We start from the raw sequence: 14,937 nt of genomic DNA, 5'->3' as shown, positions 1-14,937 counted from the left end.
TAATCATCAAAATTAAACGAAATAAACATTTGAAATATATGAGTTTGTATGTAATGTATGAATATAATATACAAGTTTCACTTTTTAAATGGAATTACTGAAATCAATCTACTTTTTCATGATATTCTAATTTTATGACCAGCACCTGTACATTAGGCTGGTAAATCTTGCATCTTTAGTTTGGGTTTATGGAGATGACGTAGAATGAAATGGATAGTTTCGTTTTATTGGCAGTATTACAAATGACTGTTCTGCAGGTTTACAGTAATCAATATTATTCGTCATCTTGTTTAAGAAGCAAATAGTTTGAGCAGAATTTTTTTTTTTTTTTTACATGCCATAAAGCTGTGTGTGTGTGAAGCCAATGATGTAGATTTTTTTAGACTTTTTGTTGAACGGCAGCTGCAGACGTGCCAGTTCACAAGAGCCACATTATTTAAGTTTTTTTTTTCTCTTTAAATAGTTTCATGAATCACATCCAAAGCAGGGAAATTAAACATTCACTGATAGTGTTTTTGATACTTGGAACTAGTTGGTACAAATCTGAAAAAGAAGTGATATGTGCAGGTTCTGCTAGTTGGATTTCATTTTTGTTTTAACAACACATGAAACTAAAGCAAACAGAAGCATATATCCCCAGACTGTCATCTTAATACATTTAAAATATGCTGATTTGAGACCCGGTACAAGATGTTTTTTCAAGGCTCTTGTATTCACTGTACTGTATAGAGTTTTCTACCTGGTTATTTGTATATATATTTGGTTTTCTGGGTATCAATGTATGCTTTAGAAAGGAAGGGAAAAAAAGTCCTCAACTTTTGTTTTACAGTTCTCTTTAAAAAAAAAAAAAAATTAATAAAATAATAATAATAATAAATGATGAAGCAGCCAAAAGCAGCAATGATGAGATGCATCATGTTTACACTGGAATTTTGAGTACTAATTTGTTGTTTTTGATGGTAAAAAAAAAATGTATTTAAAGAAATAGATGTGTAAAATGTAAGTAGAATTTGGCTGAATTTAATCAATGAAGGTTTCAATGATTCAGCAGGTTGAGCAGCAGCTTTGGCCTGATGATGATCAGAAGACTTGAAGGATTAATGGCAGCCTCTGTGTCAGAGGCGTGGTCTGTAACGGTCTGTGTGGTGTGTGTTTCCTGCTGTCTGTGTTGAACTCACTGAGTAACATGCTGCCTTTAACCAAGCTGTTCTGAACGGGGGGAAAAAAAACCAAAACGTGCCAATGTTGTTGCAAAAACTGGCAGAAGCTTCGACCACCAGCCACACGAGTTAGAAACAAAAAAAAAAAGGCTCGCTTGGTTCCCCGTGTTGCCTTAGAAATGATGCACAATAAGAATGAATGTTTTTTGTTGCTCTGAGAGGCTTTATCTTGCCCCCAGTTCCAGAGCCGGTACAGGTGACGACATTTCTTACAACATTTGCAGGAATGTCCTTGCACCATCAGTTTTCAATGGCATTTGAATAAAAACATGTTTTGGAACAGTTTGACTTTTTTTATTTTTATTTTATAGAAGTGTCTGAACCTTCAAATCCATTCTATATTTTGCCCTTTTTTGCAACTTGCAGATATATTAATATTCTCCCTTCTTGCCCTTGTTTATAATGCATTTAAAGAGTCAGACCTTAATAATAATAATAATAAAGCAATTTATTTGCAAATAAGAATGCCTATACAGTATATACAGTACATACGACAGTCTGAATACTACAGGGGGAAAATGCTTGGCAGAACAAAAAGTAGTTCAGACTCCCAGACTGCACTGAAAGTGACCAATCATGACTGAAGTCTTTAACACGCGGTGGTACGACGAGGGGTTTCCCAACCCCTACGAGCTCTCAAATACACACAACGCATTAAAAACAGCAAGAATCTGTACATTGTATGGAAAATACGATTGCACAACCCAACAAGTTTCACAACATCTCTGGTGTTTGAATCCAAAATATCTTACTGCTTAATCTTTAATAAAATAACGTGAAATGAACTCCGGATTTTTGGCATCTACCACTCCCTTTGTCACCTGCTGCTGAGGAGTTCTCGTGTCGTTTTCCCTCAATTACCGGTAAGCGCATGAGAATTAAATACGGCCACTGATATGATGATGATGATGATGCTGAAGTAAAACGGTTTGAAGAAGTTACTATTTACACTGTTGGATGAACAATCAGAGGTGCATGGCTTTCTATACAGTGTGCGTTTTAACAGAACCTCCAGTCTCGGACTCCAACTCGGCCTCCTCTTCTCAGCTCACTCCTGCTCCTCGTCCTCCTCCTCCTCCTCCTGTAGCTCCTCGATCGAGTCCATCTGGTTCCTGGAGTACGCCTCGCTCATCGGGGCCGAGTCCTCGCCCTCCACCACCAGCTCATTGGACATCTCATTGTTTTTCTGCAAACATTACACACACAGAAAGAATAAAAACCACATCTGCAGGCAGGAAAAAGGGTGAACTACCAGGAACAAAAGATGGTTGCTCCACAGCAAATACTATTGTTGCGCTAATCTAACAAGTGATAAGTTTAAAAATGCAGTGGGTGAATAATCAAGTTCTTATGTAATGATACAATAAACTGGAACATGCAGAGCCTCGTAAAACTAATTTCTAGTTAAAACCCCTGGAAAGTATAGTGCATTATATGCAAAGTGCTAAGCAGGTAATTTAAAAACATGGATGCTTTTAAAACTTTTATTTCTTGTAAAACTGTTATACTGTCTGTTCTGTATAAACATCCTGATCAGTTCAGCTTTAGTAATGAAAACAAGCCTGAAACTCAAAACATTACCAGCTTTACAACCAGCCTTTGGTTATTAAAGGCCTGTTCCTGCATGTTTTCTTTAATAATAGGAACTCCCATCCAAACTCAGCTCCACCATTATAATTAGTGAAGGAAACGCCTGGTTTAACAGATCCGTAAAAAGTACAAAACGTGCTGTTTGTTCCCACATTTGGAGTGAGGACAAAAACCCAGGCGTTCTCACCTGTTGTCGGTAAACATAGCAGCCTGCTATGGCAACCATTGCGGACTCCCCGACGAAACCAGCTAAGAGGGACCCAACCCCGAGCGTGGCCCCGTGAACCCTAAAACACAAAAGGATGGAGTTCATCTACTGTCTAGTAATGTCACTGTGAGGCAGAGTTCAACAGCAGCCGGGCTGAGTTTACGGAGCTGATCTGACTTACCCCATATAAGGCAGCACAACCAGACTGATAATGAGGACCACGATACGGAGAACCGAGCTGGGCGCCAGCACAAAGGTCTTTTTCAGGGTCATGAGCCATCCCGTCAAATGAGCGCGAACAGTGACTGCAAACAAACGCACACAAAGAAGAGGGAACGTCACCCTCCCCTCCACCGACACGAGCTGCAGTCTCCTTAAAGCTCCAGCAGAAGGTTAAGGCCTGACCCTCACCTGGCAGCGCAAAGAAGGAGAAAATCTTGAGCGGGACCACACACAGCTGGGCGAAAGCATACTCCACTCCGATGACGCCCACCAGAATCTTCTCCGACACGTGGGGAGTCCAGAACAACACGAAGCAAAGCTGGACACGAGATAAACAGGAAGCCGATTAATTCTTTCATTCATTCAACACAATCTGATTTGATTATGGGTTCAGACTGAACGGGGGTCTTTGAAGCTCACATAAAGCAGGTGTGAACGTAAAAACGCCACAACGGTATTGTTTCTAGAGACGCGTGCTGAATTATCAAAGCGGTGCGGTCAGGTCATTACAGGGGATCAAACAAGTGCAAAAACTGTCTGATCTGGATGTGAATGCATCATCTTGTTTTGTAATTGTTGAATAAAATTTACAGTTGTAGATTTTATGCATCAAGGATTGGAGCACCTGGAGATGCTGCCCGTTTTTCCCAACATACAGGACTGTCAAAAGGTTTTAAATCATCCCTTATTTCTTTACATTTTGCTTCCAAGCAGCCAGGAGTTGTTGTAATCCTTTAAAGTAGTCTAGGTCAGTAGTGTCCAGGCTTTCTGAAGGTCTTTAAGATGTTTTTCTTTGGACTTTGGCTCCTTTTTTTATTCATTTTCTGCTCAGTCCATCTACCTGACCATAGCAGCATATTGTGCAGTGTGCATGTTTAAAAAAAAAAACAAGTGGACAACTGGAGGGCAAAAAGAAGAAGCATGAGGCTTAAAATAAATAGTATGTGATCCAGCAAAGACCCGACACACGACCTAAGAGAGGCGTCCTCCTTCAGTTAAACAAATGTTCACAAAGTTTTCAGCTCATACAGCAGCTCTTTGTTGGAGCTAAAAAAAACATTTTCTGTCTGTCGAACTGTGTTATCCTTGGTGTTTTTTTCATAGATTTAACTAAAGAAATGGGAACAAATTGTGTCTTTGTTGCAGACTGCTATAACAAAGAGTAACTGTTTTGCCAAGTTGTTCATTATTTGTCAACACAGAACTGGCTCACCTCTTGAGTTTAGGAGCCTTTTTTGCCTAAATCATTTATTAAGTCAGAGTTAGGTAACAAAAACATGTTCCTCTGAAAATAGTTGGGTACAAGGACCAAAAAAACTCTTTAGAAAGCCTCAAGAACTATTGATCAATATCACTTCTCACTTTAAAAGATTGCAGGAAAGTCTGGCTCCTTGGAAACCAAAAGAAGTGAAGGATGACTCAAGACTTCTGCACAGTGTCTCAGTGGGCTGTGATGGTTGGCAACAAGTTTCTCACACAGTTCACGAGAGAATCTCCAAAATGTCTCAAAACGTTTACAGGGTTCGGTTTCCTCCTGTGAGTCGCAAAAGCCTTGTTGCTTGATATATTCAGAGCTGTCGTGGGTGTCTCAAACCCTCATCTATTTAGTTTCCTTAAATCCTGGAGCTGCATTTTGACACAGAGGCTGCAGCCCTAAATGTCCAGGTCTCAGAAACCTGCTTATTTAATTATATTATTCATCATAAGTGTCAAAAACTCCAAGTTTGTCCAAGCTCAACACCACCTTAAAAAGAGGACTTCAGAATCCCTGGTATTAAATCTCATAAATCTGTTTCTGTGCATGTCAAAGTACACACTTATACACTCATGAAAATGCTCTACAGGGCTGATAAACACTGGAGGAAAAGCCTGCTGTAAAAGGCTGCTATCTTTTTAGGAGGAGAACGGTGCATCAGTTATGGAGCACGGTGGTAGAAGTGTCACGGAAGGACGACTAAAAGCTCTGATCTGAAACGACAAACGTTTAGGGATGTGGCAGAGTTTGTAGAAAAAGGCTCAAATGTTAGAGAAACTGAAAGACGGGACAAAATTCAGACAAAGACTGTGGGACAAATCCCACACGGCCTATTTTTGCTTTTGATATGTTTATAAAAGTCAATCATTTACATCGGGTGGACCCGTTTTTATTATGACTGTAAAAAGTAACTCTTCTTGGTCTACAATCCTCTCGTTGGTATCTGCTCGACGTTTTCTCCCCGGCTATTTGAGAGTCTAAAATTTTCACCTGGAGCTCCCTGTTTGGCAAATCCGGTTTTGAGACATGTCGCTTGCCTGCACCTCATTCAGGTCCGCACACCTTCTCCCTCCGAACGACGGGCGACTAACTGACGACAAACCCCACCATCACTCAAAAACGTAGGAAACGTCTGAGATCACTGCGGGTGGAAACTAAACAACGCAGATAATACAACACAAACATTGCCTTTAAAAGTTTCTGATGTGGTCTCCATCGGACCCAAACATGGGTAAAGATTACGATACGGTGATGTAGCTCAGAACCGCCTAACCAGCTATCATTACTTTGGTGTGATAGAAGCGTATGTGACTAATTTGAATGGCTCAAGCAAAGTCACTGTCTCCCCTGACTCAGCTGTGACAAATCTAAACAAGGTGAGGTGCCGAAAATGACATCCTCGACAAAATCCGATTTAATAAAACCGGATTATACGTTTCCTGTTATTCACTCCACCAGTCAAGCACACCCCATCGCTGTTTTTCTTTTTCCAAAAACACCTTGAGCGTGTTCACAACTGGAGCAAGTCTCAACAGGACATTGTGTTCGACGCTCGTACCTAACAGTCACCAGGTTTGTTGTGCGGCGCTGAACACACGCACACTTGTTTACAATCATGGCATTCCACATCTGGAGTGCCATCCTCCTCCTCCTCCTAAGAAGAGCCAACCTTTGCCGCAGACTTCCTGTTTGTCTCATTCGAGCTGTTAAGACACTAAACTGGGGCTAACAGAGTTCACCTTAAGGCGATAAAATATATATTTTATTAGGCTCTAAAGTTTAGGGGGAAATGTGGGATTTTTACTTGTGTCGCTGCAACTTAAACCCAAAACCAGGATGTAAAACTGCATTCAGCGTGTTTGTAATTCAGCCGCAGGTCTAAATCAGCCTGAATATGAGCGCGCAGCTGTAGGAGCGCACCGAAATGGGCTTATTTTAGAATATCTTCTGCTTGGATTTATGCGGGCCACAGGTTCATAGAAGTCAAACTGGTTTCTGCACAAATCTGGACTGGTTCAGTCAGCCTCTCAAAAAAACTCTGCATGTTTACTCTGTGATGCAAAGTGTCAAAAAAAAAAAAGCAGAAACATAAATGTCAGGGTGTGTGCTTGGATAAAAACAAAACATGTTAACAGGATTTAGCTCGTGTTGCCTGGGGCCCTGAACAATCCTTATAAAGGAGAAACAAAGAGAAGGGAGGTTAATGAGTTGAAGTTTCTGCTGGGACATTTGGCTTTTAGGAGATATTTTTTGAAAAATATGTGCAGTTGTGCAAAGAGCTACAAGCATTCACATCAGTGAAAGAACAAGAAGAGAAATGAAACCAGCATTCCTTGAAGGGATGCAGATTGCCTGCCGCCTGGAATGCCAAAGTCCTAATCTAAGATCTGAAGCGACCCGTTCTGCACTGAAGATGACTCTCAGCTACTACCACACTCAGTTTTTAAGGCTGTCTTGAATCAGACTGACTACTGAGAGAGTTTCATTCGTGACATGTTTTGGTAACAGGCAGACAAACACAGACACATTAGGATACATGATCGCCCGCCTTTCATACCGACATGTGGCTGCAGGTTTAAGCAGCAGTTTGAGTCTCTCCTTTTCATTCCAGCAAACTAAATGGTTAAAACAAAGACTCCTTAAAGTAAAAGATAAGTAATTTGACCACAGATTGACTTCAGCTGCAGGCAGGTAAACTGTCAGGGAGCAGAGTGTTAAACACACGCTGAAATAAAGGGTTCAAACTACCGACTTCTGTTTGGGTTTGGATTTATAAGCTTTTATAAATTAAAAAAAAACAACCTGTCTGCAGATCTGAATAAGACCTGAGCACTAAAGTCAACAAACAACAGCTGTTATGTTCCCAAATTTGTGTGAATATCATTTTAACAGACTTTATAAGGATTCACCAAGCAGGGAAACGGTAAATTGCCACATCTGAGACACCAAGCAGTCTGACCTTTAAACGGTCTTAAATATCATTATTAGCTTGGATCATTTAAAGTAACTTAATACAGCTGTTTTAATAGTTACACACAGAGTCTCAAACAGTTCTGATTTTCAGAAATCAAACTGTTTAGTCAGCATAATCTGCATCAGATATCTGATCCATCACATAAATATTTAAGCAGAAAGCGACACAGTGAGCAAAGCTGCAGCTCTTTAAACACAAACAACAAAAATAAAACCTCTTCTGACAGCGTAACAGCGCCCGAGAAGAAAACAAGGAGATGAGCGTCATCTTACCATCAGTGACAGAGCCAGGCAGGCGAATGTAAACTTTTTAATGTGCGACTTGTTGACCAGGCAGCCAACGTTCAGCTTGTTGCTGGGATTGTTCTGTAGGCAGAAAGAGCTCTTTAGTGGCACAAACAAAACAATGCAATCTGTTACCACGGACACAAAGACTAGAAGAGCCTCGTTTACCTTGTCAAAGGCAGGATAGACTGCTCTGAGCTCAGTTAGCCAGCCGTAGGGCATGTGGCCTACAGGATATGTGGCTGTGAGCACGGCGACGGCCTGCAGTGATAAACAAAAACAGCACTCAGGGCAGCCGAATGACCAGCGGGAGCGCAGCACATGCACCTCTCACTTTCCCTTTAGTTTCACAAGTTTATTATTGTGCTGTGAGCGACAATAGGCAGAGCCATGGAAAAAAAAAAAAGTGTAATCATGCCCTGAGTTTCCCCATGAATCACCCAAACCACCAGCAGCTTGTGTTGTTAATAACGTCCAGTTCATTCTGGTAAACAGCTTTGAATTCTCTCTGCTAGTTAAGGTAGGCCAGAAAGCTCCAGATCATCTTAAAGTTCATCTGGAATAACTAGAATGGATAATTAGTCCACTGGATTCATCCCAGCTTAGATGTGACAATAAAAGCCCATGTCTTCTTGAGAAAGCCGGAAGGAGGAGGACTGGACTTCCTGGTGCACCCACCTCCGTGGCGTCGGTTGTCCCCTTGAGGTCGCGCGACACGAAGAGGTTGACGATGGGCCGACTGATGCGCTGAGTGGCCAAGATGAGTGCCAAGGGCCACCAGAAACTCAACATCTTTTTGATGGTGGCGTCGCCCTGCAGGGACAAATAAATTAGACTGTTTAGTTTTATTTTTTCCCCTTATGAAAAACCCCATTTGTCATTTTTTTTTGTTTTTTTTCTCTAGAGTTGAACCGATCACAGTTTTCTTGGCCGATTTAATTTGACTGCTATATATATATATATATATATATCAGTGGTGGGCCGTCAGGGCCTGCAAGGCCTTCTCTGCTGGCCTAACAAATATCTGAATAATTATTATTCAGATATTTGTTATTCAATAATAATTCCAAATGGTCGGTCTGCTTCCTTTCATAGCCTTTCCCTTGGTTGCGCTGTTTCCAGGCATGGATTTTTATATTAAAGCATTCAACCAATCACATTTCAGCAATCATTTGTTGCCAGGGTCAAAGAAATCTGCCTGGAGGCCTTCACAATCAGTTCTGCGGGCCCTGTAGTATAAAATAAGTGTCAACCAAGCTGTTTCTTCAACCAATCAGATATTGAGTTGGCTACACCAGGGCCCTCTAGCAGGCGTACGGTGACGTCAGCACATTCGTACTCTTTGATTGGATAGTCAGAGAGCGTACTAGCCAGACCTAGCAAACCGTATTTGTGAGCTGCACGAGCAAAAATATATAGTTGTGTTGATTTGATCGCTGTTTTGTCAACCCAAAATGGCTGAAGGAGGAGAAGAAATGGATTTGGTTGCAGATTTATTATCAAAGCCATTTTCAAGACGGACTTTTCAAGAAAAGCTGGACATCATTAAGAAAGGTCGGTCAACTCCGACCTTATGCGAAACTTATGCCAGAAATACGACAGGGCAGGCTCGACTTTCAGCATTAGCTTCGATGGCCATAGAAAAGGACTTCTTGATGGAACTGAAACGCACGGCTAATCTGTACGACAGAGTAATTGAAGTATTCTTGAGGAAAGAAAGGAGGATGGATTTTGTGTTCAAGTAAAGACATTTTTGGTGAGTGAAATGTTGCTATTTTATATTTTATAAATGATGGTATGGGGTGGGTTGTGTGAGCGCCCTGTGTATAGAGCCTACAGTCCTCGCTGCAAGCAGCCCCAGTTTAAATCCCTGCGTCGGACGGCCCTTTACTGCGTGTCATTTTCTCTATCTCTAATTCCGGTTTCCTGTCTCTCTTCATCTGTCCTGTCCAGTAAAAGGCATAAAAAGCCCCCCCCCCAAAAAAAAAGCTTTAAAAATAAATAAACAATATTACAATTTTATGAGGTTGTTAATAATGCTTTTTTTTTACGTGTGTCGTAGCTGAAGCTGCAGTAGGAGATTTGTGCACCCCGGGTTTGTTTCTTCAGTAAATGCATTTATTCTGGCTAAACGAGTTATCTATCTGCGATGCAACAACTCCTGATACTGCATTTCTGCATAAAAAGATGTTTTTTATAGCCTTGAAAGTGTTATTGAGGGTGGATTGATTCAGACGGAGCTCTACTGAAGGCCTAGGTGTGAATTGCACGGCCCGCCACTGATATATATATATATATATATATATATATATATATATATCTTATTAGATGGACTGATTAGGTTTTTAAACCTCAAAACATAAAAATGCACCACATTACAGGACAACGTCTGTCTGAGAATTAAGATTATATCAGATTTTTCGGTTTTGGTTCGATCGGCGCGTCCCAATCATTTCCTTTCCTGCTGAGCAAGAAAGAGGTGCCACGTACCCCCACGTCAAGCCCGCTGGTGTCCGGTATGTCATCGTGAATGTTGCAGTAGTAACCGATGCCGACGATGGTGAACCGGACCAGGGCGCCCATGTAGAGTGAAAGGATCGGGATGAGCAGAGGCTCCACGCATTCCAGATTACTGTGCAGGAAAATGGCCACAAACGTGATCTGCAGGGGGGGAGGGAAAAGGCAGTGATGGTAAGCTCAGAAGAAAAAAAAAAAAAGTCTAAAACGTGTCAAGTTAAATATCAACAAATGCATCTCGTCACCTGGGCCACAACGTCGGAGATAGAAGCGGAGCCTACGATGACGCTGTACTTGTGCTTGAGAAGTATCCCTGCGTGAATCCATGCCTGGAAGCCAAAGATGATGCACAGAGAGGTTAAAATTAGAGACGCAAAACGAGTTCCTCAACCACGCGTGTGTTAAAAGGCACAGCTTCATGCATGTTCGTGCTGCTGCTCCGTACGCCCACCATCGCATCCAGCAGAGGAAACGCGGCCAGGAACAGGAAGGCCTTCCTCGTCTTGAACCCAACCGATTCGTCCACCTGGTGGAGCTCGTTGATGATGTAGTACCCCAGCTCCGTGTACGCTGTGGGGAGACAACAAAAGCAAACGTGCCTGTTCGGCTGCTTTGTGGCGCTTGGAATCGTTTTCGCCAGAGGCGGGCGACACCAGCTCAAGGTCTAAGGGCGAGGGCGTCGCCCTGGGGGAGGGGGGGGGGACACTTACCTATCAGGATGTGGAGGACGAACGCGATGACCCCGGCCACCAGCATGCAGAGCACGGCCTTCCTCCGGTCCCGCTTGCTGTTGACGAACACCAAGCCCACGTTCTTGAAGTCGCTCATGGGGCCCGTGAAGAACTTCATCAGGGAGTAAGCCAAGCCGTAGCTGGCCAGCATCTCCACCGTGTCCTCTTTGACCCTGGCTATGCCCCTGTTGAGAGCCTGGAGGAGACGTTATAGAGATAAGTTTATCTCTGCGAAGGCAGCAAGAGCGACTGTCCACACGTGGATTGTAAGAGAGTGGAACAAATTTATGACTCGATCTCCAGCCGCTGTCACACAGCAGCGCAGGATCACTTCCATTTCCTTCACTGGGAGAAGCACAGCTGCCCTCTTCATCTGCTGGACTGTGTGCTATTTATACCCCCCTAACAGAGCCATTACATAAGCTTAATCCTGACATCTCCAGGCCCTGGTGTTTTTAAATATTCTCACACCACGTGATCAGGATTCCTCTAGTTTAAAAAAAAAAAAAAAGAGGGCACCAAAAAACAGGAAATAAAAAAAACATCACGCACAGACCGCAAAATGTTCATGGAAATTCTGACAAATAAGAGGAAGGTAAAAAAATAAAAATAAATAAATCACTGCATTTAATGGCAGCAGAGACGTCGTTACTGCGTGTAAAAGCAGAATAAATATATATATATATATATATATATATATATATATATATGGGCCTTCAGCCTACAAATAATGCATGGAAATCCTAATGGGAGCCTTCAGACAGCAGCTAAAGCTAAGTGTCGGTGTTTATTTGGGCTTACAGAACAACTCGACGCTCCAGTCTGGCTCAAAAGCAGCTTCAAGCCGAGCAAACCGCGAGCATTTCTTATAAATATTAATATTATTATTAGAAGCTCACCTGTTCACCGAGGTCGATGGCAACATTGGTGATAGCTAGAGGCACCAGAAAGCGGAGGAGAGGCCAGTAAGGACTGAGAGATGGAAACTCCACCATAGTACGAGCCGGGAGGACAGAGCCAGGCGCATCTGCCTCGGTGTGACTGATGAAGCGGAGGAGATCAAAGGCTAGCGGCGGGCTGCTGATGAGGCGGCCGGAGCACCTGCGTCAGCGAAGCCGGCTCGCGCCCGTGGCGGAAACCTCGGTGCCGCTGCGGAGAAGAACCGAAGGTCAAAGGAGACTTCAGAGCGGCGCATCTTTCCTGCGAGTCATCTTCGAGGTGGGGGGTTGGCCGGGCGGAGGCGGAGGTGGAGGCGGAGGTGTGGAGAAGAAGCGGCTCCGGGTTGGGTTTTCAGAGCGCGCCTGCTCGGCCGGTCCCGGCTGCTGCTCGCGACCCTCCCAGAGGCTGGAAGCCGCCGCCGCTGCCAGCTCGTGGGCCTGGCGAACAGGTGTGGCGAAGCGAACCGGGAACCCGCCAGGAGGAGACCGGAGCCGCCGCGGGAGCGCGCCTCTTAAAGCGGTAGCGCACTAAAAGGAGTTTGTTTTTAACACCAAAATGTTATTATTAACTGCCTCTGTGTGCCTGATTTAGTCTGTATGCTGCTTTCGTTTCACGTACTTTTATCATTTCCTATTAATCTTACCTAGTTTGTAACTTTTTTGTAAATTAATCATTTTTTTACCATTCCTTCAGTGCTTTAATCAGAAAGACTTTTATTTTAATTTAAAATTGTCCTAATGTATTACCTATTTGCTTTCACGTTGTGCTTTGAACTGTTTAAAAGAAACGTGCTATATAAATAAAGTTTAATTAAATAGAAGAATATAACCCTTTTGGGTAAAATAAAGTCATTTAAACACAAAAATACTTCTTTTTTTCCAAGACGGGAGCCTTACTCACCTTTTATAGGTAGAAAACCAGCATTTCTTATCTTCTGAGGTACAGAAAACATAATGTTTTACTTTTTTAGCAAGTAACAAATCACATTCATGGTTATAATTACCATGTATGACAAAAAAAATAAACAGTTTTTTTTATATATTTCCCGTAATCAACATAAAGACAGTATGCTGTCTGAGGAGGATTGGCGGGCTATGAAAAAATGAAAATAAACCTTTATGGTTCTTTATGGGGCGCAAAGAATCACACAGAGTACAAACTATAAAATATAAACTTCTATATAAAAACTGACTTGAGGATTGTTGTGTTACCAGAACAATGTATTTAAATATTTAAAAATAGCATCACTAATTATAATATCAGGCAAAGTGTAGAAAAACAGTGCTTATATTTTTGAAAATATAAAATGAGTAAATCAGTATGTGAGTTTATGTTTATAAATACAGGTAAAGTTTATATTAATGTTCATATTTGTACATTATGTCTTATTTACAGTATGGTAAAGTTACAGGATAAATTCTAACAGGGCTGTAAAGTCAAACAAAAAATTGTAAAAGATATTCATGTATTCGCAATAAACTGTCAAAACTTTGCAAATCTTGTCCTATTTTTAAATAAAACTTTTTCAAAATACTAACCTTTGCTCTTAAGGACATAAAATCGTTCTTATGTTAGAGTTTTGACTGTCTGAGTTGCTTGACTGAAGCTGAGGAGAGTCCACAGGCTGTGCGCGCTCCCGCGGAGGGGCTGGTCTCTTTCTGGCAGGCTGACGGCTTTTGGCGCAACACCCGCTGTGACGTCATCGCCCTGTTTAAAACCGCACGCGTCTCAGAGGACTCGGTGCGTTCAGAGAAACACCCGCAGGGTCTGGGGGAGTCACAAACAGAGCCGCTCCGAGCATCGAAGTGGAAACAAAAATGATAAATCAGAACAAATTCCAGGTTCTTGGTTCTGTTTGACCGGCTCTGCTGAAGTCAGAGAGAACTCGGTACCAGGGTTCGTCTAATTAAAGAATGAATCAGCGACTAAATATTGGAAGTTTATGATCCCAAAGTACTTAGGTCTCATAAACACGATGGTACCTTTTACCTGGATTCTGAGGGTCAGGCTGAGAGGATAGACGCTGGTAAACACTGACACCTGGTGGCCAACGGAGGTAAATCAAGATTATTTTCTTTACTATTAACAAACAGAAAAGATATATAAATGGCCTATTCTTATTGAAATTGTTTATAATTTTGTTTTTGTTTTGTGTGTGTTATGTCATACCTTATGAATGTAAACTTTATCCATGACAGCATAGCTGTTGTGTTTAGAGAGATGGTTTGCTGTTTTTATTTTCATAAATCCTACTATTTCAACTATATTTAATGAATGTTTCGTCTGTTTTTGCAGCAGTAGGAGTTTATGGCTTCAGATGTAACACCCTCATTTTATAAAGCAACTTTCTGTCATTTAAAACATGTCTTTGTGATTATTAAACCTCCTGCAACCTTAATTTAAAAAGTGATTTGATGTTTTATATCTCTCTCTCTCTGTCTTTAAACATTCAGTACCGTTTCCAGGGTACTGCATGTCGGATTATACTCATTTAAATGCTGATTTCCTTTTCCTTTTGTTTGTGCCGTTTGGATGCATCTGACTGGCAAAAACAGAAACATGGTTTTACTTGTTTAACAGGAGAGCAGAAGTACAGGGAGATGCCTCTTAAACCTTGCCTTTGTATATAAAAAACTTTAAAATATATTTATATGTTGCAAGTAAACAATTTAGATCATTTCTGGACCCTTAAAGATGTCTGAGGGAATTTTATAAAATAAATAAATGAAAAACAAATACTTTAAATTCTCTTAATATAACAAAGAATAAATAAATAAAGTAAAAGTAATAGTAATGCTGCCCTCTACTGGCCACTTTGAGCACCTACAGCTTCTTGCTCCAAGATCATTTGAATGATTATTTCATGTTCTGATGTTTTTCTACAGTATGTGTTTACACTGAGCGCGTACCTGCATTTCAGAACTGCATACCAATACATCTGGTAAACCACAGGAGTAAACTCTCCCAGGCTGCACCTTTTGATACAGTTCCGGATGT

The 14,937-nt window shown here is 41.7% G+C and overlaps 1 protein-coding gene across 1 annotated transcript; it reads right to left on the bottom strand.

Moving 5' to 3' along the window:
- Positions 1-264: 264 nt before the first annotated feature.
- On the bottom strand, positions 265-12,374 carry ankha (ANKH inorganic pyrophosphate transport regulator a). Its single transcript, XM_017406778.3, has 12 exons — positions 11,901-12,374; positions 10,981-11,197; positions 10,722-10,840; positions 10,516-10,599; positions 10,244-10,414; positions 8,432-8,566; positions 7,922-8,014; positions 7,742-7,834; positions 3,430-3,559; positions 3,200-3,323; positions 2,998-3,097; positions 265-2,406 (listed from the first exon to the last, which is right to left on the bottom strand). Exons 1-12 carry the CDS (start codon positions 11,994-11,996, stop codon positions 2,269-2,271), a joined length of 1,500 nt encoding a protein of 499 aa, XP_017262267.1. The 5' UTR covers positions 11,997-12,374; the 3' UTR covers positions 265-2,268.
- Positions 12,375-14,937: the final 2,563 nt, after the last annotated feature.

The sequence above is a fragment of the Kryptolebias marmoratus genome, linkage group LG21 (genome assembly GCF_001649575.2).
Source record: "Kryptolebias marmoratus isolate JLee-2015 linkage group LG21, ASM164957v2, whole genome shotgun sequence".
NCBI classification, from domain to species: Eukaryota; Metazoa; Chordata; class Actinopteri; order Cyprinodontiformes; family Rivulidae; genus Kryptolebias; species Kryptolebias marmoratus.
Note: the sequence above shows the minus strand (reverse complement) of the source record. Positions and strands in the feature narration are given on the sequence as shown.